The 25,991-nt window shown below is 40.5% G+C and overlaps 1 protein-coding gene across 2 annotated transcripts in view; it reads right to left on the reverse strand.

Moving 5' to 3' along the window:
- Positions 1–25,991, reverse strand: part of GRM8 (glutamate metabotropic receptor 8) — a 424,254-nt gene that overhangs the window by 340,266 nt on the left and 57,997 nt on the right. Inside the window, exon 2 of one of the 2 annotated variants that reach the window (XM_067564317.1) lies at positions 2,976–3,192. In XM_067564317.1, coding sequence (XP_067420418.1) covers positions 2,976–3,192 — 217 coding nt within the window. Of the gene's footprint in view, positions 1–2,975; positions 3,193–25,991 lie in introns of those variants that run through there. The other variant, XM_067564318.1, reaches the window with a different exon arrangement.

The raw sequence follows: 25,991 nt of genomic DNA on the forward strand, positions 1-25,991 counted from the left end.
AAGGTGCAGGCCACACTATTGTAGGCTCCCAATTCTGATTAGGTTCTTGGTTTGTCACCATACCAGAATTATTATTATTATAGTATTGCCAACCCTCACTATCATATGGAGAATCTCATATTTAGCAGTTTTCTTATAGCCTAAGGTTCTGGAGCCCCATGATTATGTGAGCAGCTATGCTTTCATTTAAAAAAGGTTCTATGACTATGGGCAAAAGATAGCACCAGTGGCAAAAGTAGGTGTTGGGGGGGGCGGATTTATTTCCTGTGGGATCTAATATTTTAAAAAATTTTAAATCATATAATTAGTCATGAAATGAAATATTCTGATTGAGTTCATTGACCTTATCTAAATATTTCATTTTGATAAATTCAAAACATTTTATTTTGGCTTTATCATTTTGACTCTTATATGCTTATCAAATGAAAATATTTCCATAATTTCCCATTGAAAATTTGGACAAAAATCAATACATTTCCATGAAATGTTAGATTTTGTCCAATCAGCATTTTCTGACAGAAAAATGTTACATGATGACATAAGAAAGGCCGTACTGGGTTAAACCAATGGTCCATGTAGCCCAGTATTGTGTCTTCCAACAGTGGCCAATGCCAGGTGCTTCAGGGGAAATGAACAGAATAGGTAATCATCAAGTCACTCATTCTAATGCTCCAATAGAAATTTTTTTGACCAGCTCTAGGCAGAATTTCTATTCCAAGTTATAGATTTTGACAAACCATTTTTGAACTCTTTTGCTGTGGCTATGCTGGAAATAAAGAATGGTTTCTTCTCCATCATAGCATCCATGAAGTCTTGATCAGCAGAACTGTACTAGCCGGTAAACAGCCTAATGAACCTCGGTTATCTTCACTTGATTACAAAGAAGAATGTTTATCAGCAAGAGATGTCTGTACACTGTGAAAACAAAATATCCTGCACTAGGAATGATTTGTTGGTCTCTATGGTGGTAAAGCTGCACTTGGGGTGAACAAATGTAAAGTCATCTCTCCTCGAGTTTTCCCAATTTTTTTCATACTGAGGTTTTTGAGTATTTGGAGAGCTTTGAGCTGCAACCTGTGATTTAAGCCCATGTCAGTTTTGACTGGTACAAACAAGCAAGGAGAATCAGTTCCAATATTTGCAGATATTATTACCACCACCCTTCAGGGGGTCAAAGTCACATCATCTAAGAGAGAAACAACTTTCAGATCCATGCTCAAGAAACCACCTGCCAATACAGACACCAATTACACTCTCTCATCTTCATTTTTCAAGGGCGGAAGACTGAGAAAGTTATTGTGAGGCAGATTTGTCAATACCGGGAGTCAACGAATTTCCTTTCAATCTAGTTTTACACTAGTACACAGCAGGGAGACTACACTTCTATCTAATAAACACACGCAGATTTAGGCCAAATGCCCATACTGTTTCACTTAGATCTACCAGCTGCCTTTGATACCACTGACAGGGAGAGTTGCTGTTAATGTGCCTGTGGCCTCTGGCAGATACATAGTAATGCTTGAGTTACTCTGTACTATTCTTTCCAATAGGAAGTATTAAGTGATTATGAGATGCAAGGGCTCTCTCATTTGGGGATCCTGCTGCATTTTCAGGTGCTAGTAGAAGTCCACATTGCATCACTGGCAAAACATGCTCTACTATTAGTATTTAATGTGCAAATTGCAGTATTGTCTTTTGAAAGTAGACCTCACCAGAGTCAACCATGCATTGGTTACCTTCTGATCAGATAATTGGAAGGTACTCCATGTGTCAACACAAGTAAAGACCACTTGGAAACTTCAGAGTGTGCTGAATGAAGCTGGTGTATTTACTTAATGATGGTTCTCACATGGATCATTATATATGTATGATCTATAGAGTACATGGGATCCAGCACATTTCAGGTTGTTGATTCATAAGGTCATCTGTGGTTTGAGCCCTAGGTATCTAGGAGATGCCCTCCCTTTGTGCCTTATATAGACGGCTGAGACATTCAAACTGATGGTCTCTAGATCTGTATGTGGACATTGGGAACAGATTGGAGTTCCTGACTCTAGGATTCTCTACCTTCCCCCCGCACAACTTGGCTCGACAGAGTCAGAGTTTGTTGATCTTCAAAGCATACTGTAAGTTCCATAAATTAATCCATGCTATGTTGGGAGGAATAGCAAAGCTGCTTGAGGATTTTTGTACAGTAGGGGTGTTATTTGTGTTAGTTAACATTGGTTTAGTTGGTGAAAGATCAATACCAGACATCTACTCCTCTCTCCTTCATACAACCTATTACTCCCCTCCTTGGAGTCGAAAATCCATTGTTCCTGAAAAACAGCCAATTTTTCAGGCCAGAAATAACTACTGCACTGAGGAAAGATCAAACAGACCTTAAAAATACTCCTCATAATATGCCAATGTTTATATAACACATTTCATGCTGAAATAAAAACAACCAGGGTATGTCTTTGTACTTTATAGACATTTTAGAGCAGCAAGATTAAAAACTCCATGAATTACAGTGAGAAAGATTTGCCAGGACTTTGGGGTCACAAGATTAGGATTTTCTAAAAACAACTCAATCATAACCTCTCTGGTTACAGTCCAATTGCAATTTTTCAAAAAAGGATGACAGTTTGCTAATATATATTTCAATCTAAAGTGACCATATTATATACCATTTATCAAATTTGTAGAGTTTTTTAATTTGTCAAAGAGCTTCCCCTTTCCAAACTGGGTGAAGTCTTTTTGAATTTTTTGCCTTTGTCAGGAGCTCTCCTTCCTAAATAAGCTCCAGTGTCACCTTGACAGACCCATGAACAGCAAAATCATTCATAATATACTCCATTTCTCTCAAGAATACAGTCTAGGTCATGCATCTGTAGGAGCTCTAACTACCCCACCAGACCAGACAGTGTTTAGTGATGCTCAGACTTTAGTAACCTGTCAGCTATAAATACAAAATCTGATAAATGTATACTTACCAATTTCCCTCGAGATCTGAGTAAATGCTTCTACACCACTCTCTCCATAGTTTCCCTCTGAAGCCAGCGTTGACACGTAGTTCCATCCAAGTGCTGTCACAATATCGACCATGGCTTGGGCTTGATAGGAGTCGGGTGGAACCACTCGAGAGAAAAAGTCATACCTGGTGTTATCACTTAATTCCGGAGCTGTAGATGCATAGCTGATTTGAGGTATCTGGAAATAAAATGACAAGTAATTTAAGCCAATCTAAAATAATTTTCAGTTTAAAATAGATTATGCACAGGAGCAGCACAGAACTGAGTATCTTGTTATAATTAAAGCAACTAATCAGAAACAATTTCAGATATTGTAAAATGTCAGTTAAATTTCATTGCAAAAATGTTTTCCACAATGAATAATAAATTCTGTTATTCCCCAGATCTCAGGAGTCATGACTCCTGACATATCAGAACATATTTTCCCCATTCCATCCATGCTAATAACTGATGCAAAAGTGAAGGAAGAGTGGAGGACTTGTACAATTCAAAAATCAAGGAATACACAGGAACGCACGGGAATACAAAGCTTAAGTAATTGGTTTTATGCAGGAAGATCTTTAAAAATAGCTATTGGCTGTATGCCTATATATAGGAAAGCGTAGGGCCTTAATAACTTTATATAGCCTGTTATCACAATTATTTTGCATGTAGAGGGCAGAAGAGATTTTAAATAACTGCAAAGCAATATGGTTATGCTATTTCTGAAAACTAATTAAAATATTTTGAAATGTCTACATTGCTTTTAGGCATCTAGAAAAGCCTCAAAACAGGCAACCTGATAGGGTTCAGTCATTACTTTGCTTTCTGAAATAAGTAAAGTTTGGGAGGGTTAAGAAGTTTTTGTCTAGAGGCAATGTTTATTGTCAATTCTTATGCATAATAATTTTTGGTTTAAGAAATTATAATTAATGTTTATGATAGTTTATAATGAGTATGATTTGAAAACAGTGGTGGTGGGATACACTTTAAATATTCACCAACTAGTCACGAAAGTTACCACAAAATACTTTGATTGGGAATGTGGAATGCCAGCTAGTTACCCCAAATTATTGTCTGAGGGCCAATGAAATATTGTGTCATTAGCACAAGAAGGAAGGATGATTTTGTGATTAAGGAAAATGGAACGGGTTTTAGGAAATCTGGTTTCTTATTCCACCTCTGTCAGAGACTTTAAGTGACTTTCAGCAAGTTACTAAATCTCTTCTTACTTAAGTTAGCCATCTATTCCCTAGTCTGAAAGGCAGGTTACTAGTTTCAGGTGTCTGAAGGGGAACAAAACCATTTAGAAGAGGGGAAGAAAGACAAAATCTCAAAAATATAAGATAAAGGTGATTTCTCAAAGAAAATGGTACTATCAAAAAAGCAAAGCTCAATCAGCTGAAAAGGAAATAGAAATTCCTTCACGAAATGTTCTGAAATATTTCTAGCACTTTAAAAAAATCAGTAGGTGGATACTGGCTTGTAAACATGTTTGTTATACCATTTAATGGTCCCTTGTAATATTTGCCATTTTGCTCTGTGAAAAGTTATGTTTATCCATGGGAGGTGAGGGGGGAAAATACAGCCTTAATCATTAGTTTTCTCATGTTGGCTCTCAGCATGCCACCTTGCAAATCCTTAGGGAAAGTTTCTTTGCTGTTATACAGTGGTACTCATCATCATAGAATCAACATCAGTAATAGCTTGTAATTTTAACCTAGTGATGGCGTTAGTGTTATAAATCCTGGGAGTAGGACCCATAATACGTATAGCCACTAATTTCTTCAGTTCTGTTTTCCTTTCGGATATAAGACAAATGGTAAATCCTTATGATATGTTTGGGAACTGATGTTGTAATATAGCAACAAAATGTTTCAGCCCAGATAACGGAGGTTTGCTTCATGCACCCCTGGTAGAGCCACTGGAAAAGCCAGAACAAACCACCATTTTTCAACATTTAAGAAATTTTATTATAGGAAAGAGGCTAGACTAAGAAAATAAAATAATGAGATGAGATTGTAGAGAAAAACACATGAATAATGAACTGTAATGAATATATTTTGGCCACAAATAGCCTGATCCAACATTTGCTGAAGTCAATAGGAATCTTTCCATGGATTTCAATGATCATTGAAATGAGCCTCATGTCCATTGTCTAACTAATACAGAAGGGTACAGTGCAATGTTGCACCAACAGAAACACTTACTGAGCTTGATTCTCCACTGCCTTACATCATATGTACCCATTTACAGTGGTGCAAACTGGGTATAAAATGCCATCATTTTGATTTGGTAGTGTTTTAGTGACAACTTTCCATAGATCGAAGTGATTATGACAGCTCAAACGCAGGAGAAAATAGGCCCACTCTAGCTACTTAGTCATGCAGACAAAAAACAGCCTAAAAGTCAAAGTTATACGGCCGTCCAACATCTTGACAGATGAAGGAAAAACATAACAAAGTCAGTCTGTCAATGCTGCTTAGCAATGGTATGGGAAAAGAGCCCAATGTGCAAGCAGCAAACCTTCCCACAGTGTCTGCAGGTCCACTCGCCAGATGTAAGTTGAAGCATACTCTGCTTCCTGGCTCACCTGTAGGCCTCAGCCTGGGCTCTCTGATGGCTCTCCATGGTGACTGCACCAGTCTTACCCCGGCTTTTCCAAAGTGCACGTTTCTGGACAGGATTTTCCCAGTTGTCAGTAGGAATGCTGAATTTCTTTAGGCCTTGCTTGACCTTGTTGCTGTATTAGAGTGTAGTGAGACAGTGTGGCCTCCCTTCAACCCAGAGGGGGAGGAGCCACCCTCCCTACCCAACTGGGAGGAGCTAGACCAACCTCACCCCTCACCAGAAGTGGGTAGGTGGGACAGGAAGTTTAAAAGGCCAGGCTTTCAGTTCAGTTGGCAGGAGACAGCGAGGGAAAAGAACATGACTGGCTTGCTCCAGGCTACTGCCTTTGCTGACACACTTTGCCCACTGAGGAATCCATGCCTGCAGGGGAACCACTGGGACTGCCGCTGGCCACCTACCCCAAGGTAACCAAGGACGCTCCATGGACCCAAGCTGCTACTTTGTTGATGCACCCAGAGATGCTCTGCCCACTGGGGAATCTGTGCCTGCAGGAGAACCACCAGGACTGCCTCTGGCCATGTACCCCAGGGTAACTGAGGATGCCCCAAGGAAGTACACCCCTGGGAGTGCGACTGCTGACTGTAATTTGACTGCATTGGTGCCAGTGCCCTGGTCAGCACATTATGGTGGGATTCCCCCACTGACTCAGTGATGGACCACTCCCCGACTGCTAGGGCCCTGAGCAGAGACAAGCCAAGCTTTTTGAATCTCCTCTCATAAGGCAGGTTTTCCATTCCATGGATCATCCTAGTAGCCCTTCTTTGCATCTGTTCCAGTTTGAATTCATCTTTCTTAAATTTGGGGGATCGGAACTGCACACAGTATACCAGATGAGGTCTTATCTGTGCCTTATAACAGTACTAACATCTCCCTAGCTCTACTGGAAATACCTCATTTCATGTATCCTAGGACCACATTAGCTTTTTTCATGGCCACATCACATTGGCAACTCATAGTCATCCTGTGATCAACAAATATGTCCAGGTACTTCTCCTCCTCTGTCACTTCCAACTGATGTGTCCCCAGCTTATAGCAGAAATTCTTGTTATTAGTCCCTAAATGCACTTTCCACTATTAAATTTCATCCTATTTCTATTACTTCAGTTTACCATCCGCAAACTTTATTAGGACATTCCCACTTTTTGTACAAAGGTCAGTAATAAAAAGGTTAAATAAGACTGGTCCCAAAACCGATCCCTGGGGAGCTCCACTAGTAACCTCCCTCCAGCCTGACAGTTCACTTTTTAGTATGACCTGTTATAGTCTTCCCTTTAATCAGTTCCTTATCCACCTTTCAATTTTCATATTAATCCCCATCTTTTCCAATTAAACTAATAATTCTCCATGTGGAACCGTATCAAATGCCTTACTGAAATCTAGGTAAATTAGATCCACTGCATTCCCTTTGTCTAAAAAAATCTGTTATCTTCTCAAAAAAGGAGAAAAGGTTGGTCTGGCACGATCTACATTTTGTAAAGCAATGTTGTATTTTACCCCAACTACCATTCACCTCAATGTCCTTAAGTACTTTCTCTTTCAAATTTTTTTCCAAGACCTTGCATACTATTGAGGTCAAACTAAAAGGCCTGTGGTTACCAGGATCACTTTTTTTCCCCTTTCTTAAAAATAAGACCTATGTTATCAATTCTCCAATTATATGGTACAGCCCCTGAGTTTACAGATTCATTAAAAATCCTTGTTAATGCGCTTGCAATTTCATGTGCTAGTTCCTTTAATATTCTTCGATGGAGATTATCCAGCCCCTGCCCTCCCCGATTTAGTCCCATTAAGGTGTTCGAGTTTGGCTTCTACCTCAGATGTGGTAATTTTTACCTCCATATCCCATTCCCATTAACCACCTTACCACTATCCCCAAGCTCATCATTGGCCTCATTAAAACTGGATGCAAAGTATTTGTTTAGATATTCGGCCATGCCTAGATTATCCTTAATCTCCACCCCATTCTCAGTGCTTAGTGGTCCCACTTCTTTCTTTATTTTCTTCCTATTTATACGGCTATAGAACCTTTTACTTTTGGTTTTCATTCCCTTTGGAAGGTCCAACTCTACTTGGCTTTTGGCCTTTCCCACTTTATCTCTACATGTTCTGACCTCCAAGAGATAGCTTTCCTGGCTGATCCCTCCCACCTTCCACTCCTTATATGCTTTCTGCTTTGTCTCAATCGCGTGTCTGAGATGCTTACTCATCCAGCTTGTTCTGAAGCTGTTGCCTATGAATTTTTTCCCCTTCCTTGGGATGCACGCTTCAGGTAGTTCCTGCAACTTTGACCTGAAGTAATTCCCAGCCTCCTCCGCCTTTAGATCCATAAATTCTTCAGTCCAATCCACTTCCCCAACTAATTCCCTTAATTTTTTAAAGTTAGCCCTTTTGAAATCAAATACCCTAGTCACAGATCTATTTTTGTTTATCCTTCCATTTAGTTTGAACTGAATTAGCTCATGGTCCTCAAACCAAGGTTGTCCCCTATAACCAGTTTTTCTACCAGGTCCTCACTACTCATCATTACCAAATCTAAAATGGCATCCCCTCTTGTTGGTTCAGCAACTATTTGGTGAAGGAATCCATCAGCTATCACATCCAGAAAAATCTGGGATCTATTATTATTACTAGCACTAGTCTTCCAGTCTATATCTGGGAAGTTAAAGTCTCCAATAATCACACAGCTCCTAGTAGTATTTACTTCATTAAAAGCCTTAAAGAGGTCTCTATCGATGTTCAAATCAGATCCTAGTGGTCTGTAGTACACCCCAAGCACTATCCCAGGGGAAACTCTAATAGTTTTCTTCCCTAATGTGATTTTTACCCAGACAGATTCTGTCTTATCAATTTCATCACTTCTAATTTCTTTACAGTCTACCTCATCATTGATATACAATGGTACTCCACCACCTTTGCCTTTATATCTGTCTTTCCTAAATGGCATATATCCTTCATTACTTGTACACCAGTTGTGACTACTATTCCACCATGTTTCTGTTATCCCTATAATATCTGGTTTCATTTCCTCCACCAGTAGCTCTAGTTCCTCCATTTTGTTACCCAGGCTCCTCGCATTGGTATACAAACATCTTAATTTTTGCTGTCACGTTCCTTACCTGATTTGGCACAGTCATTCTACTGCCAATATCGCGTATTAGACTGGTATCTACACTACCCTTCCTCTTAATGTCCATTCTGCTCCCCACTGCTGTGTCCTTTCTTACTTCATTTTCCTCCCTCTCAATGATAAAATCAGGCATGGAGATTACCTGGGCATCTCCCAACCATCTCCCCCAAATTCCTAGTTTAAATCTCTCTTAATCATTTGTGTCAGCCTCCATCCTAGAAGTGCATTTCCCTCCCTACTCAGGTGAAGTCCATCCCAAGAGAACAGTCCTCTGTCCATGAATGCTTCCCAGTGACCATACACCCCAAAGCCCTCCTTATCACACCACTGCCTGAGCCATCGGTTGATCATCAGAATCTTGTCACGCCTTTGTTGTCCTCCTCTAGGGACAGCAGAATCTTTCTGAAGATCACCTGATCCTTGATTTCCTAAAGAGTCTTCCCCAGCCTGGCATAGTCTCCTTTGATAAGTTCCAGTGAGAATCTAGCTATATCATTTGTACCCACATGGAGGACAATCAGTGAATTCTTCCCCGCTCCCATTAGGATCCTCTTCAGTCTCAGGTCCATATCCTGTATCTTAGCACCCAGAGGACAGCACAGCCTTCTGTTCCCTGGATCAGCTCTGGTTACAGGCCTGTCTATTCCTTTCAGCAGGGAGTCCCCAATCATGTAGACCTGCCTTTTCCTGGTAACGGTACAATTCTCCAGCCTATTACCTGTTCTTTCTGGCGGCACATCATCTCATCTACTATTTTCCTTTTCAATCCTCTGCAATAGTTCCTGTATCCTCCTAGGGATCTTATTTGGTATTATCTCCATTGGCTCATACACTCTTTGTATAGGACTAGTTGCGCTTCTCTTCTTCCTTGCCCTCCCATCTTCAGTAATCACCTGCTGTGCCCCTTATTCATTTTCCAACTCCACAAACCTGTTTCTGAGCTCTATTTCTCCTTCACTAAGTCTGTGTTTTCCTCTGCCGAGTTCTCACAGTCAAATGCTTCCACTGGCCACTTTCCTCACCCAGCATTCTCTCCACAGAGTTTGTTGGTCCTGCTTCTATCTGCAGGTCTGGATTTTTCCCTTCAGCCTCCTCATTTTCTTGCTCCATTATCTGCTCAAACCCCCTTCTAAACTCAACCAGAGTTTCCATCTGACTCTCCAACCCTCGAATCTTCTCTTCCATCAGCTCTATGAGGCGGCACTTCATACAAACAAAGCACTTTTGAGGTACCCTCTCCAGGATTATGTACATCCCACAGCTTCCACATCCAGTCATCTTCATTGTCTCTTCCACTGCTTGAGTGACTACCACTACTACCTCTGTATCTGTCATAACCTTTCCTCCTATTTCCTGTCAGTGAGACACAAACACAAAACAAAAAAAACCACCAAAACAACCCCCAGCAAGCACCCCAACAATACCAGAACACCACACACTCCCTCTCCAAACTCCCCTTACAAACTCCCCTGTTCTCAGCTCTGTTTGCTGGCTCCTGTGCCGCTGCAGCTGTTGGTGATTTAAGTATTATATGTCTATCATGAATCATTAAAAGCCTGGTCTTTTCAAAATTACCACCACCTCTTCTGTACAGAAGAGCTCTTTGTGAGCACAAAGCCTCACTAAAGTGAAATAGATCCTTAGGGCCTAGATATTGAACACTTGCTGGATGAGAGCTGAGGTCACTGTCTTCCAGCTATTAGTCACATCTGCAAATTGCTATCTGTCAGATCATCATCATCTTAGTCTGCCTTCACTGAAGAGAAGCTTGTGCCTGTGGTAAAGTCATGTTAAATTCACTCAGTATGGATAATCAAGACAAACAAGTGTCTAATCTGCCCTAATGCCATCTCATGCTTTGATCAAACAAAGTAAAAAGAGTTGTGTGTTGCTTTACTACTTGGATCAAAGATCTCAAATCAACATTTTGGAGCTGCAGTAAGTTTTATTAGTGATTCAGTGGGGGACATTCTTCCCACTCAGAAAGTGCTAAACAAGTCTCCCTGCACAGCTGCAACAGGGTCGTCTCACTCACTGCTGTACCTTGGTAGCAGGGAAAGAAGGCAATCCTATCCCATCTGTGAAGGGATCAATTCACCACTTCTGACCTTGTAAAATGAACTCTTTTGAGGAGTCAGGACTGAACAGGACAGGCTCTTTACATAAGAGGTCTTTCAACTTCTGAAAGGCCTTTCCACAGGTCTTGGACCAGTGCCCCTTCTTGGGGCTCCTGTCCTTAATTAGATCTTTGAGAGGGGCTGCTATTGTTGAAAACTCTAGCACAAATCAGCAGTATCAGCCTGTGAGCCCTAAAAATATTCAGACTTGCTTCTTCGTGGCTTGGTGTGGGCATGCTTTGAGAGCCTGGACTTTTTCCACAAAGGAACAGATTTGGCCCTTCCCCAAAGTATATCCCAAGTAGGTGGTCTCTTCTTTCCCAATCTTGCACTTGGTTGGGTTTAGTTGACAGTTATCTCATTCCCCTATAGGCAAAAAAGTATAGAGGCAAATTACACTAGATGTTCCTCCCAATCTCAGCTGTAGATGGCCACATCATCTATATAGGCTACTGTATGAGCCATGTGGTTGAAAAACTTGATCCATAATTGTTGGAACATTGTTGGGGCACAGTAGAGGCCAAAGGGCATAGTTCTAAATTGAGAGAGGCCAGATGGCATGCCAAATCTCCTGTGATTCTGATGAGAGTAGGATATGCCAGTATCCTTTCATTAGGTCTGATATGGTGATATATCAAGCCTCACCCAGATGGTCTAATAGTTCATCTACTCAGGGCATGGGGTAAGCATCAAATCTGGAAATATCATTGACCTTTCTGAAGTCCATGCAAAACCAGAGAGTGCCGTCCAGTTTTGGGAACAATACAACTGGCTTAATCATTCACTGCAAGATTCTTCAGTGACCCCTAGCTCCAATATCACCCAGACCTCTCTGCCTTCTGCATTTTTGGAGGGACTGGCTGGGGACTCTCCAAGATGAGTTGCCCAGGTTCCATTTGGATATGGTGGTGCACAAGAGAAGTCTGCCCCAATTGGGAGATAAAGCAATGTCAAGAAGACTTTTACTAGGCTTCTACCCTGGGCTTCTGTTTGGGGTGGAGGTGTTCCCCCACCTGTATAAGGTCTGGGTCCAGTGAGATGGGCACTTGGGTTCTGGCTCAGGAGAATAAGGGGCAATAAATAAGCATTCTTTCTCCTTCTATGGTTTCAGAAGGTTAACATGATAGACCAGGATGAGTTTCCTCTTGTCAGGTTGCCTGATTTCATAGTTAACTGGCCTGACCTGGTATGCTACTTCATATGGTGTTTGCCATTTAGCAGTTAATTTGGACTCCAGGTACTACTTCTGCTCCCAAGTATGATTGCCTGACTTAAATTGAGCATACTCACCCTTTTGTTATAGGCTTACTCCTGGGTCCATTGAGTACTAAGGAGGGTTTTTTTGACAAAGGCCCCTATGGTTTTAAGCCTTTCCCAGAGCTTCAGTACATGTTGTATAACATTCTCTGTTCCAGGAACCTGTTTCTCTCACATCTTTCAGACCAGGTCAGAAGTTCCCCTAGATTGTCTCCCATATAAGAGTTCAAACAGGGAGAATCCAGTAGATGATTAGAGGACCTCTCAAACAGCCAACTGGAGAAGGATCAGCTGATCCCAATGCAAGGTCCTCAGCAACTAACTTTTCTAACATTCTTTTCAGGGTTTAGTTGAATCATTCAACCAGACCATCCAATTGTGAATGATAGACAGATGTATGTAAAGTCTATTTTTAGGAGATCACACACCTATTTCAGCAGCTGAGATGTAGAATTGGTGCCTGGATGAGTGAGGATCTCCTTAGGTACCCCTACTCTGGAAAAGACCTTTAGCCGTCACGGCAATAGTCTTCGCATTGATGTTGCACAGTAGGATACCCTACCTGCTATCCTGAGACAATCAACTATTGCTAATGTCTTTGTACTCAGCTGCACTTTTTCCACCCTCAGGGCCCAAGGTCGTCCAGCCTGATCTTTTCATAGGAGACATCCACAACGGTGAGTGGAACCAGGGGGCTTTTGTCCTCACTTTAGGTCCTATGAGTTGGCATTCAGAGCAGGAACTGCAAAAGCCTTTAACTTCTTGGTGAACTCTTGGCCAAAAGAAGCAACCCAAAATCCTGGCCTGGGTCTTCTCCTGACTGCGATGATCTTCAAAGGGGATAACATAAGCCATTTGCAGGACTACATGCCTAGAAAGCCATGGAACAAGGAGTTATGACTGAACTTTCCCCAATAATCAGTCCTTCTTTGCCAGTACAGTCACTCTGCCTGGAGCTCCAACTGGGGGTACTGCTCTGCTTGCTGTGGGTCTATCATTTCTCCATTAACCACTGTCAGTTGTTCATATACCCAGCTCCAGGTTTTGTCTTCCCTCTGGTTAGGATGTCCCTTTCCTGTGACGGTGCCAGTATTGTTTCTTTGTTAGGAGGTCCTTCTGGTGGAGAGCCCCTTTAGCCAGATTCCCTTTCTCCAGGGTCCAGTTTCTCACCTGCACTTCCCAACATCATAGGTTTTGGGCTCCTATCCCCCAGGGTCCTCTTGGCTACTCCTTTCAGGGTCTCTGGAGTTGGTTTAGGACCCCTCAATACCTTCAAATAATACTCCCAATCCCAACCCAAGTTGATGGGGTAGGCTGATGTCAAGGTCAGCCTCACAAGAGATTTAGCATTTTCTCCTGCAGTCAACTATGCCTGTGCACTGAGAGAGGGCTTAAGGTCTCTGTGGATACACTGCAGAAAGATGGTCCCAAACTCTGAGGCCCCCAAGGAGACTAAATTGTCCCAGACTGGGGACTGCCCACACCCAAAGTCCACCAGGCCCATTACCTCAATTCCATTTATCTGCACAGGGATCATTACTTTAGCTGGAATTTGCTTACAGGTATAGCTTTCTGCTGTCCACATCTGTCCATAGCCACATTCCATAAACAGGCACTCATGATACTGGTGAGCCGGGCACCCACTTGAAAGGCAATCCCCCACTGATGGCCTTGTTATTTTATTAAGAGCCCAATCCTTGTTGTCCAGTGAGAGGTTTGTACACCCCATCATACCATGCCATACTTTGGCATGGCAATCTCTGGCCCTGGAGCAAGGCAAATAATCTAGGTTGTCCTTTCAAAATCCTGGATGCCAAAGATTCTTTCTTCCATGCAAACACATTCCCTGTTCCTGAGGAGGATCACCCTGGAGTAAAGCAAAGCTTCCAAAGATATGGCACAAGCAGTTTCTGCATCTTCTGTTGTAAGAGGGAGACGAAAGCTTTCACAGGCTGGAAAACAAACATTCCTGAGTTCCTTTCCTTTAGAAGAAAATGAAAAGCCCTCAGAGGGGATGAATGAAAACAAAAAACCCAATGCCTACACAGGATTTTAAACCATCTGTACTCACCTAGCAATAGCCATTAATATGTGCTTCGTGATTAATGACTGTAATGACAGAGGTGAAGGAAAGACCCCATGTCAGGTTAAAAAGATCTTACCTGTGTTGCTCATACCACTTTAGATTTTTAAAAGCAGAGATAATTGAGCTAGTCAGATTTACTTTTCATTTTGTTTGTGTGCCTTTCACTCAGCTTGGAAAATAGTCTCACCAGTTTCACTGCCGTGTAGTCAGCTTTTGTTTCTCACCCAATATAACATTAACAATGCTGTGCTGCTGGAGTTGCAGACATCGAAAGGGTGCGGGTTTGGGTTTTAAATCTGTTTCCATAGAATGTAAAGAAAAATTGATTGTAGCAGTTCTGCCTACCCCATCTAGCTTCAGGCTAACCCTTCATTCAGGCTGGATCTCCCAACCTTCTCAGGAAGAACTCATTGTCATGCCCAAGTCTCTTTCCAGGCATAGTTTTATTCTTCAAATACAAAACTTAGCTAAAACCTCAAAAACAAAAGCAGTTCCTCTGCCCACCATTGGCTACAGCTCCCTGTGCCTTTCTCAGTGCTGAAAGGAGAACACACTTCACTTCCATCCCCATTTCAGAATCTATTGCAGGAGCTGCTCTTTCTCCTGCAGCCCTTCTCACTTGAGCTCCCTCAACCCTTTATAGGGGATCACCTGCCTCTTCCCAAGAAGTCTGGTATTTGAACAGGGCTGGCTGGCCCCTGGGAACCCTTAAAAGAGACAGGCCTCCTTGTTACATTCAGATTGCATTATTATTGCTCTTTAGGGTTTGTAGATGCCAGAGTGTCTAAAATCTAGATAGGACCCAAATTTGACTTAATGATGTCTCTTTAAATCTGTCTAAAAGGGGCTGAAGAGTTCTTTGCTAACATGAGTCCTTTGTCAGGAGTAATTTCTCCAGCACAGGATAAGACCACTCTCTTGGGGCTCCACACATATATAGGTATGGGGCTGAGGTAGATCAGAGAGGCAGTCAATGGTAGTACCACTTGGAAAGTGTGACCAGGGCATCAACACAAAGCCTACCCTCTAGGACAGTGTTTCTTAACCTGGGGGTTTAGAGGGGTCGCAAGTGCAGAGCTGGTATTGGGGGTGGCAAGAAAGGCAATTGCCTGGAGCCACAGGGGCGCCATGAAACTAAGTTACATGCCTCAGCCCCGTGGGGGTGGGACTCAGGCTTCAGGGGTACAGTAGTTTGGAAAGGTTAAGAACCACTGCTCTAGGATGTCCTTCGGGTCCTGTCGTGTCCTTCTCCATAAACATCTATGATCCGTGGCATTGGGAAGTGTGGCCCCTGTCAACTCCATGGACCAAAAAGCTCTCCTCCCATTAAGAGACACTTCTACACTTCAGGCCCCTTTCTATGGATTTTACAGTGGGGGCAGTAGTCTGTTCCAAGATTTTTTTTAGCTATGGATTCCCTAGAGCATTTATATGTATGTCTTAGCACTACAGACCTTGGCTGTTTATCTAAGTTGAGGTGTGTGACATGGCAGAGTATCCATCAATCATAGCAGTAATTTGGGTGTCCAATAATGCATCTGGTTCAAGAAGCTCTTATACATTTACTATGAAAAATATGTTAACAATATAAGTTAGAGCAAAAAAAAAGCTATGCCTCACATCTTACTGACTGCAATTTAAAATCCATTTTGATCAGAAAAAATAGTTTGGTAGAACTTACAAGCATTTGAAAAGTGAAGTACAAAAGTATAATCTATAGATTGCCATTAGCTGGTTCTATTTGAGAGGTGAGAGGTTTTTTTAACCTATCTAAATCACTTTGATTCGCTTTAGTTAGCAATACACACAGTCCTGTTTCCTGTGAACAGTAATATCTTGTACATCTGTAGCTAATGATTAGATACTTTCAGGTCTTCTGGAAGGTCCCTATGCACTTAAGTGTTGCTGGGTAAAGGTAATGTCTATGCTAACCTAGAAGGTCAGGCAACAAAGCCTGTGCTCTTTATTAGTAGAACAAAAAAAATTTTCTCTAAAAGATAATTCGTAAGTTTATTTTGAAGCTCCAATAAGATTTGTCAGTTTGCACTCAGACACCTCCAACATGGGAGAAGAAAAATTTTAAATATGTGCTAGGTACCTCAGAGTACACAGAAGGCAATAAGGTTCCTGCCCTGAAGAGTTTCCAATGTAAGGATCTGATTTCTCTTTCCTCACTCATGTACCATACCTTCCACGAATGCCATTAATTATACATTAGTCTCTTCTTACTGTTTTGTAGCCGTCCTCTTTTCTCAAATCTTCTTTGGTTCAGTGTCTGCACCCGTATTCATATGGAGTAGCACCTTACTACTCAGTTAGTCCTATGTCCTGAAACACATGGATGACAGCAAAAACTAGCAAAGGCTAGTGGGTATTATGGTGGGGCAGCGCATTTGTGTGCGTGTGTATAGTGAAAGATCTCTTTATTGGCATCATTCGTGCAGTCATCCTGAAGATGTACATAGTGCTCGGTCTCATCTCATGTTTTTGAGCTGGGACATGTACATCAGTATTACATTTCTTTTCATTATCTCCTCTCTTCTCAGGCCCCCCTCCAGCTGTCTTGACTAGTGGCTAACCCCCACTGGCCCTGAACCTGAACAGGATTCAGCTTCTAGCTTGCAACACTGTGGTTTTTATGAGCACAGAGCAGAATTAAGACACTTCACAGTTGTTTTCTGGTTACAGTATTGTTTCAATACACGTTCATGACAGAACATAAGGGAACATGTTCATGACAGAACATCACTGACCATCAGGGAAGTCACAGTCCATATTCAACAGGCCTTACACACAAGGCCAATCATCCAAATCCTTACTCATATCACTAGGTAAGGGTCTGCAGGATCAAGCTCTTAATAAAATGAAGATAAACTTATTGAATTTAATATGGGTAATTGTTTTACAGGCAAATCCATCAGATTGTGGGTAGTGGAAATATCGAAGATACCTGAGTTTTATCCCTGCTAGCCAGAAAGTACCTTTTAGTAAAGACTAACAGGTCATGTTATGGAAAAATAGTTAGTGTTCATCATCTGTTGTGCCAAAATGGTATAGAAGAGAAAACCAAGGTGGTGATCTTGTTCAATATGAAGTGTTAAAAATTTGAAAAATAGCTTTTCTCTAGTGGGTTGAAGTAGATCAGGGACTCCTTGGAAATCTTTATTTGTAATTACATGCAAGGAATATTACAAAGGAATATAATTTGATATCAGAATCTTGAATGCCATGTAAGATGCAACATCTACAAAACAGATCAAGCAGTCCAGAAACATGTAAGTCTCTATGGTTTGTGATGCACTTAGAGCAAAAACATTGAAAAGGTACTTATGCACATTTTTACATCTGAGGCAAATCTTGCCATGCTGTGCACTGCTATATAACTCCAGGAGGATGAAAATCCATCTAAGGACAGCTTGAACTGTCAGTAGTCTATGCAAGAAAGTCTACTGATAAATGCTTAGCAGTGGCATTTTCCCAGTAAAGAAGCTCCATGCTGATATTTTCACATCACTTTACATCACGTCTCGTCTCTGAAAACCAGCTACATTAAGTTATCCACCATCTGTAAGCAACTTTCTAAATATTTTAAACCCAACTGAGGTCCAGCCTCTGTATGATGAGATGAAGAAACTGTAGATCAAACAGATAATATTCATGCTGAAACCAGAGCACATGGGGAGGAGATTTGATCTTGGGAATGACTTAGCTCTTCCTTTGCCGTTATACACATTCTCCAATCAGTAGATCAAACAGGAAACTAAGAATGGCCAGACAGCCTTAGGGACTTCTTAACCCATTAAAATTCCTTTTCTACTTATTGTGAGAGGACCCCAGACTTAATTATGCCTATCACCTTGCTTAGAACTCTTAACTCAGTGCGAACTCCGATATTTCAAATCCCTCCTAGCTGTATTTACTTCATTAGGTAAATACTTCATTTACTCTCAAGTTACACTTCTTGAAAAAGTGGGTAATTGCTTGTGATGAATTATGAGAATGTATAAAGAGAGATCAGTCTCAGGTTGAGCTAGCACAGCTGCTTTTTTAATTCAGTGACAATAAAGTTATGTGGTAGCTGAAAAATTGGATTCTGTTCCAGTCGGCTCTCTTTTTTAAATTCATTTGCTAATTAGTACTACAGAGTATATTGCTAGTAATTTAAGATTGGATCTTGGATTGTCAGCAGGCATTTTATTGACTAAAGAGAACATCATTAAGAAGGGGGAAATCCCTTGCTTTATAAGCAATTCTGTTTCTTTTATTCAGTGAGAGAATTAGCTGCCAGAGTGGTTCTATTCACCAGAGGGCCAAATTCAGCTCTGAAGTAGAAAGGTAGAATCTCCACTGAAGTCAGTAGGAGTTGCACCCACTTATGCCAGTGATTGAAGTTGTTGTATCGACCTTCTTGGTGCTACTAGATCCTCAGAGACTGGAAAATTTCTGAAGTTAACCATTAGCATCATTGTCCTTTCTCTTCCCCAGCTCTCATCTCTCCTCCCACCATATAGAAGTAAAAACACGGTTGATCATGAACTATTGGCTAGGTGGCAGTTGTAGTGGTGCCTGTGGCTCTGTAAATCCCAGCAACTGTTAAATTCATGGTGACATGTCTCTAAAAACTGAGAAACACAATAATGATTGCAGAGAATGTAACTGGGGGGGAGGTGGGAGAGGATTATAAGTGAGGGTGGAAAACATAAATTAGGTGTTAGTATTCCCCTGTAATATTTTTGATTGTCAGGCATCGGTTTTTTCAACAAAATACTAAAGTTTTCATCAGAAAGAAGACACTTCTTGTGAAAAATTTTATTTAATCTAAGAACAAATTTTCCATTGAAAAAACAATTTAGATGAAAGATTTCGACCAGCCCTAAGCCACTGAGCTTCTGAAAATCTTCACTCATCTTCTGTTGCCAAGATGAGGACTTTTTGCAGGCCCAGTAGGTGCTGGTACAATAGTTAATTCAAAATATTGTATTTTACTTTAACTTTAAAATCAAAACATTGGATGGGTATGTCTACACTAAAACAAATCCCCCCAAACACGGCAGCAACTCTCAGAGCTTGGGTCAACTGACTTGGGCTCACGTTGCAGACTTAAACATAGCAGGGTAGACCTCCAGGCTCAGTCTGGAGTGCAGGTTTCAGAGTCTGGGCTCTAGCCTGAGCCTTAACATCCACACTGCTATTTTTAGCCCTGTGAGCCTGGGTCAGTTGACCTGGGCTGTGAGACCAAGGGTCTTCAATATAGTCATACCCATTGAGGCTCATACATGGCCAGACCTATGAACCCAGTCCTCTTTCCCCTTAAAAACGTGTTTATTCGGTCTTCAAGACAGTAATGCAGATTTAACAACAAAAAAATCCACCCACTATATGTTTCCTGAGCACCAGAAAATGTTGGCTGTTTTGTCCATCATTATCAGACTTCTGTTCTGATTTCTGGCTTCACTGATCTAGTAAGATCAACATCATTTATTACTACAAGTATCTATGGGCTATATCTTCAATTCTGTCACTGCAGGCAGAACGGATGAAAACCAACCAAACCGAGTTGGAAGAACACGGCATATAAGAGGACAGAACTAAGGTCATGCCCCTCCTGACCAAAGCTCCCTGACTGCACCCCAGGGACTCTTTGTATCTGTGGAGCAGGTGTACATAAAATGTTTCAACTTCATTAAATTGGAGAAGCATACTGGGAAAAAATATTCACATGTGGCCAGTTTCATTTAGAAAATGTTAAAGTGGTAGTAGGTGCACTTTCCTGCTTTTTGGAAGACTTGAAACTATTTCAAGCTAAGGTCCCATTTCAGTTTCCTTGTACCTGGTGCAGTCACTGAGACGGGGATTTTCAAAGAAGCAAATGGATTTAGTCACCCAGCTCCTGTTGAATGAATCCTTTTTTGCCCCTTTGAAAAATCCCTGCTTCTTGCCAGTGAGCAGTAAGCAAAAAAGTAAAAAAACAAAAACAAAATTGAAAAACCACCATCAAATCAGAATGGCAGCACTTTGCACACAGCTTGAACTCTCTGTGTCCTAGGGAAATGATTACACAAAGCACAGGACTATGGAAAAATCAAAACTAGAGGTTATACTCAAAAAGAATAATCCAACCTTATATAGCATAAACAACAAGAGTTCTGTAGCACTTTAAAGACTAACTAAAGTGCTACAGAACTCTCGTTGTTTTTGCTGTATACAGACTAACACGGCTACCCCTCTGGACCTCTTCAATCTTATATAGTACTTGTAATTAAAATAATGTCCCAGTGGCAAGTTATAGTCTGTTAAAATCCAATACTAAACACAAAGCAAAGCCAGTAGCCTTCATAAGTATTTGTGTATTTTGTATCAGAGTCACAACACTTTCAAAAGATGACGTTGTGAAATCACGTAAAACAAAAGCAGGTTATTATTTAGGCCCTTCTCAGCCATACTTTAGGAACATTGGGCTCCCAAGACCATCTCCCATCCCCATTAGGTCCCTTGGATTGGTAACACCAACATGCAAGAGTCAAAATGTACAGCCACCAAAGAAATCATTAAATTAGCTTCAAATTCATGAGATTTTTTTAAATAATAGCTTTCGGTTCTTTTTGTTTGCCTTCTGGTTTGGAGCCTTTAGGTGTCATGTTTGCAAAGTTTTTATCTACAGCCAGGAGGATTAGAAACTTATTGAAACAAACAATGGAAGTTGAGATATTTTCCCACTTTACTAACATGAACTAAGGCTCTGGACCTTTAAGAAAACACACCAGCTACAGTGATGATTGCAATAAAATCCTAAGAGTTGGCAATACTAAGTCATACAGGATTCCCTTCCTCTACAATATCATGTCCTCTGATGTCTCCCTATATATGAAAACATTTTTAAAGTATCTGAGCAAATTTTCCACAAAAACAAACGTACCGTGCTTTTTTTTTTTTTTTTTTTTTTGCTTGTTATTCTCTTCCTTCGTTTTTAATAGTATCTGCTTTTCTACTTTCCTCAGTCATTTCCAGTGTCAGTTTTCATTTTCAATAACTTGTATTTTCCATCACCACACTTTAGACTAAAGTTAAAACCAATTGTTTGACTACACTTTTGGTCCAATACTGAAGTTTTTCATAATACCCAATAACCAAGTTCAGACAGTTTTAGCAGAGACAAAGCAGTATAATGGCAGGGTAGGGCTTCTCCCCAGCTTCTAAACACTGACTGCCTCACTCAGTCTCCTTTAAGGAGGTGCATCATTTTAAACACAGGAAAGCATAGAAAGAGAAAACAATCTTAACTCACTCCTTTCTCTCAGGCTTTAGGGCCACCTCTCCCAAGGGCCCTGGTGCCCTGTTCCTGGCAGCTTCCCTTCCTGAAACAGTAGCCCCAGGACTGCTTCTCTGAGTACATGGCCCCTTGCTTTAGGGACTCACCACTGCAATTAGCTCCATTCCATCATAGCGTCCCTTCCCCAGGCATAGCCTGTCCCAATCACTCCCTTCCACTTCTTATTTCTTGCCATCTAGCAGCCCTTTATAGGCCCAGGCATAGCCCAGACCCTTTTAATTGGCTGGATTGGCTGGCTCACCTGCTCTGATAGGGGCTCGGGGCCCAGTTCTACTCACAGAGACCAGCTACTCTGTGACAAGAACTGTACAAAAAGGAAAGAGTTTATACTTACCAATCCAGTCTGGATAGCAGAGTCTTGCTATATGTATTCAGAACTAGCTGTATAGATAGTATGGTTGTGATTACAAGTTAGAGAACATTCTATATGTCACTCAAGGCTAAATCAGCTTTTACTCATGTTTTTCTACATCAACTTGTTCCTTTTTTATCTCTGTTTTGAATACCACTTTCTAGGCACCAACGGTCCATCATAAAATGAATCTATCTTGTCTCTAACAGGTTTAATATTTGCTAGTGCCAAGATCTGAATTCAGCTTTGCAAAATGCCGTGGGATATATATCTGACCAAAGATGAGTAGAAGTAAACTGCATTGTGGGGAAAGCATAATACAATTCAGTTAACACAACTGTCCTATATTCATGCATTGTATAATGTATACAATATTAATATTGTTCATGTAACACATTAGTGGGATGTGCCCATAATATATATATATATACACATGACTAACTACACTCTACATTTTACCCTCCATTTTTCACATCTCTTGCCTCTATTTTCATCCCTCTTTCCCCATAACTCCTTCCCTCCATCATCCTTCCATCCCTCCCTCTGTTCTCTGCCCCTCCTGACTTCTCCCTCTATTCATGACCCTGGTCTCCTGCACCCTTCATCCCTGGTTCCTCCTTTCTCAGTCACAGCAGGCTGAAGTAATAAAGAACAGTGGCGAGTGCTGAGGTGCTGAAGAGCTGAAATGGGCTTCGCTTCCCATCTCCTGTTCACTGTTCAGTGTTTCCATTGGGATCAGCATGAAGGGCTGTGCTGCTGCTGAGAAATAAGCCTGGACAGGGTCACTTCCTTCAATGGACTAGTAGCTAAGGCAGCTTCCCCCTGCACACATGCTCTTGCCGTCTGCCTGTACTGGGCCTTCATGATGCCAGAGAGAGCAATATGCAGTGCAGGGAGAAAGCAATGCTGTATGTTCAGACCAACTCCCACCATTTCTATAAAATCCCCTTTTCCCTATTTTCAGTCAAAGAATTCCATACCAGCCTAAAAAGAAGTCAAAGTACAGTTATCACCCTTCTGAGGGACTTCTGCTTGTGTGCGAGGTTTCCTCCTTATCTGTGACTCCGACGTACGTATGTGTGTGAATGCACACATACAGAAGGTAGCTTTCAAGTCATTAATTCAGGGCACTTTTGTGGGCTTCTTTAAACATTTGGCCAGGTTAGCCTGATCCTGCCAATCTGGCTTTGCTGGAAAGCACAAAGCAGTACTTCTGAAGCTCACATATGCATCCCCATGGGGTTTGACAAGATCAAAACTGATTTGACAAGATCAAAAGTTTTCGCAGGAGCATATTGATTTCATCAAAAAATTATTCATGTGCTTCATTTTGACTTCATTGGTTGAATTTTTGTATTATAAACAATAGAAAAGACTCAACAAAGCACTTCAGCTTTATCAAAACTAAATGGTTCAATACGGCCACATCAATAGTTTTTAAATGAAACATTTTGGAATTTTCATTTAGCAGGAAATTTCAACTCAGGACAGAAGGACATTTCAAAATGTCAGAGTTTCCTGCAGAAAGGAAATTCTAGCTCCAGTCAATTAGCTCTAGTCATCAGCCTACATCGGCAAACCTTGCCATTCACAAATGAAGCTGTTTTTTGTAGACTTGTATGTCACTCAGTCTTTATAAATGTGTGCTACTGCTGATGCAAGTCTTTTCACACTCCATAATACATATCCCTCAAATGAACTAATTTGGATGCAGTATACTGAAACAACTATTAACAGTAAAATTACTAAGGAAAGATGAAAATGTTGGCTTTATAGAAGCAGATGTCACAACAGTCGGATACTAACAAAAAGACTAGCTGGCTTCAAACATACTTCTTAGCATTCAGTATAACAAATGAATACAGTGTGCCAGACATGAGAGTAAAACCAGGTCTGTATAGCAATAATCTCATTCCATTCACTCAATTGCCTGCTACACTAAATGATCTCCAAAAGATGAATAAACTACTCTCTGATGTAGATATTTAAAATACATTTCCTTACACCTAATTGTCTCCACATAGCATTGTGATTCCAATTTCCCCCTCCCCCACTCTTGTAAAAGCTTTTTAAACAGGTTTCTGTCAGACAGTTTTTTCCTGTAGTGGAAATTTAAGATTTCTTTATATTTACATCTACAGGTACTTGTAAGAATTTAATAAGAATAGAAAAAAAGTGATATACTTTTTTTCCTAAAACTGGTATTTAATTCCATCAAAAAATAGCTGTGAGAAGAGAATGTAAAAGGTTGCATGTTTATGTACTTTAAAATGTCAGAAATTTACAAAGTTAAAGTTGCCCATGCAATTTTGATCCTACCCAGATCTGTTGCAAGAGGTATGGTTAGGTGTACTATACACTGAATAAATGTATAAGTATTATGAAATAGTCTTTAATTACATGATCAAATTTGTCATATACTACAATAAAACTTCATATAAGTTCTTTACTATAACCTTAGATTCACATGTTTAGCATCTTTTTCATTCTATTGTATTTACTTTACTTTTACTGCCATAGTGGTACAACATATCTTGATTGACCTAGGCCAAATTTTCAAACCCAGTGCTCCTATCTATAAATGGCCTCATTTTCAGAAGTACAAGCACACCCATAAATCCCTCTGAAATCAATGAGAGCTGCAAGACGCGAGAAGCTTTGAAAATCAAATCACCTATTTTTAGGCACCTAAATATGGATTTAAGATCCTAACTTTATACCCTCCAGGTTTAGAACTTGTTAGCATTAGGATTATGATGATATGCTCTCTTTGCGCTAAGGTATGTATTTTAATAACATAGCTCTCACTGCATATCATCACTAAACTTTTCATTGTGCATCTAAGGTAGCCACGTGGCATGTGCAATATGGCTCTTCTTTGATACATACACAGAATACAATATTATATTCTTCAGGTCTTAACTCAATCAAAATAAAGCAGGGATTTCTGGAATCCCCTCAACCAAGCCTGTTTCCACGCTAGATTTTAACTCTCTATAGATAGCAATTTCAGCACTAGAACTGTTCCAAAAAACACAAAAAAATGAATTTTAATAATGTGAGAGTATTTCCCCCCCCCCCCATCATCTTATAATCCTTGACTACATTCTGCTCAAACTTTGAAACAATAATCCACCTCTGAACAGATTCTAACAGTGAGCAATCCTGCCCCCGCAGAAATCAATAGAAGCTTTGCAATGATTTCAAGGGGGGCAGAACTTCACCTCAAGGCTGGAAAATCTCAAGGTGAGTATTTGGGGTAAGTTAAAGAGATGGATAAAATTGAAACTCTTTGCTAATATTCGGAGTACATGTCATTATTACTTTATTGAATTTAAACGTTATATTTCTCAAGTCATGAAATTCACATTGCACAATGTGAACATTTAGAAAATATAAGGTCCAAGGCCCACATCCTGAATGTTGTTCTCTGTGGGCAGACCACAATAAAAGTGAAAAACACCAATGAAATCAATAGGGCTCCCTATAGGCACAGAATTCCACCTTCATAGAACACTAGAAGGATCCGAATCAAAAAGATTGCCAGAAATTTGATCTTCTCACTCTCTGCCATAATAGATGTAAAAGCTGAATTTACAGTATTATCTTTTTTATTTATTTATTTTTATTTCTAAACACGCTCCCACATGTTCTTAGGAAATGAAAGCCACTTGAGATTCTTCTCACACTTCATCAAAACACATAATTGCATCTATTTCCACATCTCATCTCTCTTCTTGTTCATACCTACAGCAGGAATGAAATCTAAGCAGCCAAAAATAAAAAATATAAGAAATGTGTCAAAATCTACTTGGCAATAATCAGTTTTGCCTATCTGTCATTAATTTATTAATTATATTCTAGTTACTCCAGACACAAAAAGCATCACATGAAATAATATCGAATACTAAATCTTTGACAGAATGTAAAAATGATGTTATCCCTTCAATTGACTATAAAAATTCACTCTAAAGAACTGTTATAAGGTGGACTATTCCTGATTTGATAACAATTTACACACATTGTATAGAGTCCAAACTTTCTTGCTTGTTAGGTTTTGGCTTTATTGTTAATTCAGACAATAAGAATAAAATATAA

Source organism: Emydura macquarii, unplaced genomic scaffold (genome assembly GCF_026122565.2).
Source record: "Emydura macquarii macquarii isolate MOO-44397 ecotype Brisbane River unplaced genomic scaffold, CSIRO-AGI_Emac_v2 contig_2636, whole genome shotgun sequence".
Classification (NCBI taxonomy): domain Eukaryota; kingdom Metazoa; phylum Chordata; order Testudines; family Chelidae; genus Emydura; species Emydura macquarii.